The 4,249-nt window shown below is 37.6% G+C and overlaps 1 protein-coding gene across 1 annotated transcript in view; it reads left to right on the top strand.

Annotated features, from left to right (window-relative positions):
- SERPINB9 (serpin family B member 9) overlaps positions 1–4,249 on the top strand; it is an 11,792-nt gene that overhangs the window by 5,188 nt on the left and 2,355 nt on the right. Inside the window, exons 2-5 of the mRNA XM_023512277.1 lie at positions 125–262; positions 632–749; positions 2,265–2,436; positions 3,310–3,316. Of these exons, the coding sequence (XP_023368045.1) occupies positions 125–262; positions 632–749; positions 2,265–2,436; positions 3,310–3,316 (435 nt within the window). The remainder of the gene's footprint in view (positions 1–124; positions 263–631; positions 750–2,264; positions 2,437–3,309; positions 3,317–4,249) is intronic.

The following is a 4,249-nucleotide window of genomic DNA, read 5'->3' as shown; positions in this document are numbered from 1 at the left end:
AAAAAAAAAATAGCCTTCTTTCAAAAGAAAATTTTATTAAATATTTGAGAAAAAGTTTTTCTTTCAAATTTTTTTCTGAGACCAAGTACTATACTGATCATTTTTAAATTATTTTTCTCAACAGGTGCTTTCTCTAAACACAGAAAAAGACATTCACTGGAGTTTCCGGTCACTTCTCACTGAAGTGAACAAGGCTGGCACCCAGTACTTGCTTAGAACAGCCAGCAGGCTCTTTGGAGAGAAGACTTGTAAATTCCTTTCAGTAAGTTGGATCCTTAGAACAATAAGAGTTGTACTGAAAATTCCTAGTAATATAGAGTCTATGAGAAAGACCCTAGGGAAATTGAGAAAGATATTGTAAACTTTTTTTAAAAATGACGACAATTGTATAGTTATGTGTTTTATTATTTAAATTCTGACTATTTCTTAAATTCATTTTAGTTATTCAGGGCTTAGTACATACCTATTTACAAACATTGATATTTTACCATCTAGTAGAGCAAGATATGATCACTTTTTAAGAGATATGCATATTCTTTTTATTTTAAAATATATAATATTTAGATTTTTTGGAAGCTTGCTGACATCTTATTGAGCAATGCAGCCTCACTAAACACTTTTCTCTCTGAAGATATTTAAGGAATCCTGTCTTCAATTCCACCACGCTGAGCTAGAGCAGCTTTCTTTTGTCACAGCAGCCGAAGAGTCCAGGAGACACATCAACACTTGGGTCTCAAAAAAGACTGAAGGTGAGAATTGTGAGTTCGTCCACCCTCCTCCCTATCCCTACCTCCACCTCCTCTTCCTCCCCCCACCTTGTTCTCTTCTTCTCTGGCCTTCCCCTCCTGTCCTTCTCTCTTATTTCCCCCCAACTCCTCTGATCTCGTTGGTGTTTCAGATGGTCAGTGTGCCGTTGGCTGGCTGGGCCTCTTGGTGTGCTGAACTTTAGTGGAGTCATAAAGGTTCTGATTAGATGCTCAGGTTTCCAACAATAGAGATTTAATTTTGTCTATTGTCCCAGGACCAGAGCAGCTGATAACAACTGTCAAAAGAAACTTAAGCTAGATTTCCAGTTGAATAACTTACATTAAAACATACTTTCACTGGCCTATAATGTTCACATGCTGGGTGACTCCAGCACTTCTGTGAGAAGGAGACTGATGGACAGATCTCCCTGAGTCATACACTCCAGCCACCTCTTCCTAGATTCTGTGTGGACCTTCATCACCACTGCTGTACCTATGTGGGTTATTTCTGCTTCCTTCATGTCTCCCATTAAGCTTCCTTGATTAGACTTGATAAGCCTAGACTGTGTTGGTCAACCACACACACCTTCTCTCAGGGCTGATCAGTTCACAGACTGAGAATACCCTCTAGTTAGGGTCAAATCTTATTTGTTTCTATTTTAAACAGTGACAGGTTCTAACTTTGGCTCCCACGATCAAGGACAGTCTGATGTTTGAACCATTCAGACTCTTCTGCACCATTTATGCTTAGTACCAATAGGAATATTTATATTTCCCTTTATAAATGAGACAGTCAGGAATGAAGATAATCTTCCATTAAAGATTCAGCAATTATTTCCCCCACTTTATCTTGGAACTGTCACCACTGATACCATCTTGGGACAGTAAAGTAGCAGGGATGCCCTTAGTTTGTTGGAAAGGAGAAAGGGGCATCTTTATTTGACCATGTTCTCTTTTTCAGATCTGCCTGGTGCTTTTTTTACAGGATCCAATAGTAATGTCTCTTCCAGAGGCTTCTGGAAACTCCCTGTGTGCCCATTACCAACTTTTCCCCCTTTGAGCCATTGTTCTGGCTACCTCTGACTTGCTCATGTATAGTCATGGAATGTTAGAACTGGGTGTGACCATGGAGAGTTAGATCGCACCTCCATTTAACCATGTGAGATACATTGTACCACCACCACCCCAGCCCATTTCCCATATCCTGCTTGTCTTGTTCTCTGTCCTGGTGTAGTTTTTCTATTCTCTACCAACCTGTTTCCTTGAGTGACTTACAAGTCTTTCACCATCCTCAACTTGTGGATGTTCCCAAGGTGTCAGTAATCATGAATACCACTGAACAATATGTATTATTTTTGATTTCTGTATATAACAACCTGAACTCAGCAAATTTGAAAACAGAATATTTGATTCTGGACTAATCATCTAGGATCTGCCAATACATTGTATCACAGTTTATTCATCAGATTGTTATTTTTAAAAACCCCAACTAAATGTAGCCTCTACTTTTCTTAAAAGGTAAAATTCGGGAGTTGTTGCCGGATAACTCAATTGATACACAGACCAAACTGGTTCTTGTCAACGCTATCTACTTCAAAGGAAGATGGCACGAACAGTTTGACAAAACATACACAAGAGAAATGCCTTTTAAAGTAAACCAGGTAGGGGGGAGCTTTAAAAAATCATTCTAGTTGGATGAAGAAATTAAATGGAGAAGTTTAACTCTGTGGCTCGGCGCCTTTGGCTCAAGTGGCTAAGGTACCAGCCACATATACCTAAAGGTGGCCGGTTTGAATCCAGCCTGGGCCCACCAAACAACAATGACGGTGGCAACCAAAAAAAAATAGCCAGGCGTTATGGCGGGTGCCTGTGGTCCCAGCTACTTGGAAGGCAGAGGCAGGAGACTAGCTTGAGCCCAGCAGTTGGAGGTTGCTGTGAGCTGTGATGCCATGGCACTCTACCCAGGGTGACAGCTTGAAGCTCTGTCTCAAAAAAAAAAAAAAAAAAAGAAGTTTAACTTTGTAAGTGCACAAATGACAGGTTAAAAATAATTTGAAATGACACATTTCTGAATGAATTTTTATACTCAGTAGAAAAAACTGAAGGGATAAAGGATATTTTCTGCCTGTAATTTTTGCATTTCATCACTGCTCTTGCTGCCTTTGATAGTTTCCCACACACCATTGCTGATATCTAGTTCTAGAAACTAAATATTCTCCTTTAAGCCCAAGTTACTTGGATAGAAAGCAAAAGAATCAGGTGCTAAGGGGATATGTGGGACAGAGGGAGGGAATATGAAAACACATTTCTTTAATCAGTTTTTTAAAAAATTAAAATAAGTATTTCAATTCTAAGTTATTACCATATATTCAGTATTTACAGCTTTCTAATAATAAAACTGAGTGACAAAGACCTTAGTCTTGATATTAGAATAGTTTCCCAAATCCTTTAGTCCCTGAAAAACATCATTTTAATGCAATTGGAAAACTTGTAAAATAATCACTTGCCCCTTTTATAAAATAAGATATACTTTAGAGAACTTTTAACAAAATCATTTCTCTAGTGGAAAGGTGGGGTGTGGAGGAAAAAAATTCTAATATTGATAGGAGAACTGTTTTAATTTTTACAACAGATTATCTGTATCCATTTTTAAAAATTAATAAATGTAATACTTCAATTAACTTCTGCAATCGTATACTCTTCTGTAATTAAAAAAATATTTCCTTAGAGTAGCAGAATTAAAACAATTGGGTTAAAATACTTGGGTCATTACAAAAGTTTGAGATACTAAAAAATCAAGAAAGATAACTTCTGGGAGGATGGTAAGAAATGAAGCCCTCCCAGCTACATGGATTAGCTGAGCAAGTTGAAGTTTGCACTGGTCAATCAGAAAGGAAGCTGTGGACTCTGTTTCGTGGAAGTGAAATAATGGATAAGGCAAGCAAGTTGAAACTGCACAGGTGAATCAGAAAGGTTGCTGTCAACTGTGTTTCTTAGAAGTGAAGTAATGGATTATAACATAGCCTGTCTCAAAACTTCTGAGTTAAAAAAAAATAAAACACCAACTTTCTAGTGACCCACATATACATATGGGGTTGTTTTACTCTGTCTCAAAGGGAATGTATCCATCTATATTACCAATCACACTATTGTGAAGCTATAAATTTCATCCCACTTTATAAAATTTCTATTTCTAATTAAATAGAAACAATTTCCTATTTAATTTCATTTGATTATATTGTTTCCTTTAGACGTATTTGTTGAGCATATTTTAAATGAGGAAAATCTGCCTTCTTCCTCTGGAAAATGCAGAAGATCACATTTTGTTTTGTTGAATAATACCTTTTTCCAAGCTAATAACTGTGTCTGCTTACGATTGACGACTTTCAATGATGGTAGGAAGGAACTGGTTGACATGGCCTGTAAGTGTTCACTGCCGCAGGAATGTGGTTTCCATTGCGGGCCTGTAAGCACTTGCAGAGGCTTACTGCAGCTCTTTCAGA

Source organism: Otolemur garnettii, unplaced genomic scaffold, assembly GCF_000181295.1.
Source record: "Otolemur garnettii isolate 467f Iridium unplaced genomic scaffold, OtoGar3 scaffold00026, whole genome shotgun sequence".
NCBI classification, from domain to species: Eukaryota; Metazoa; Chordata; class Mammalia; order Primates; family Galagidae; genus Otolemur; species Otolemur garnettii.
Note: the sequence above shows the minus strand (reverse complement) of the source record. Positions and strands in the feature narration are given on the sequence as shown.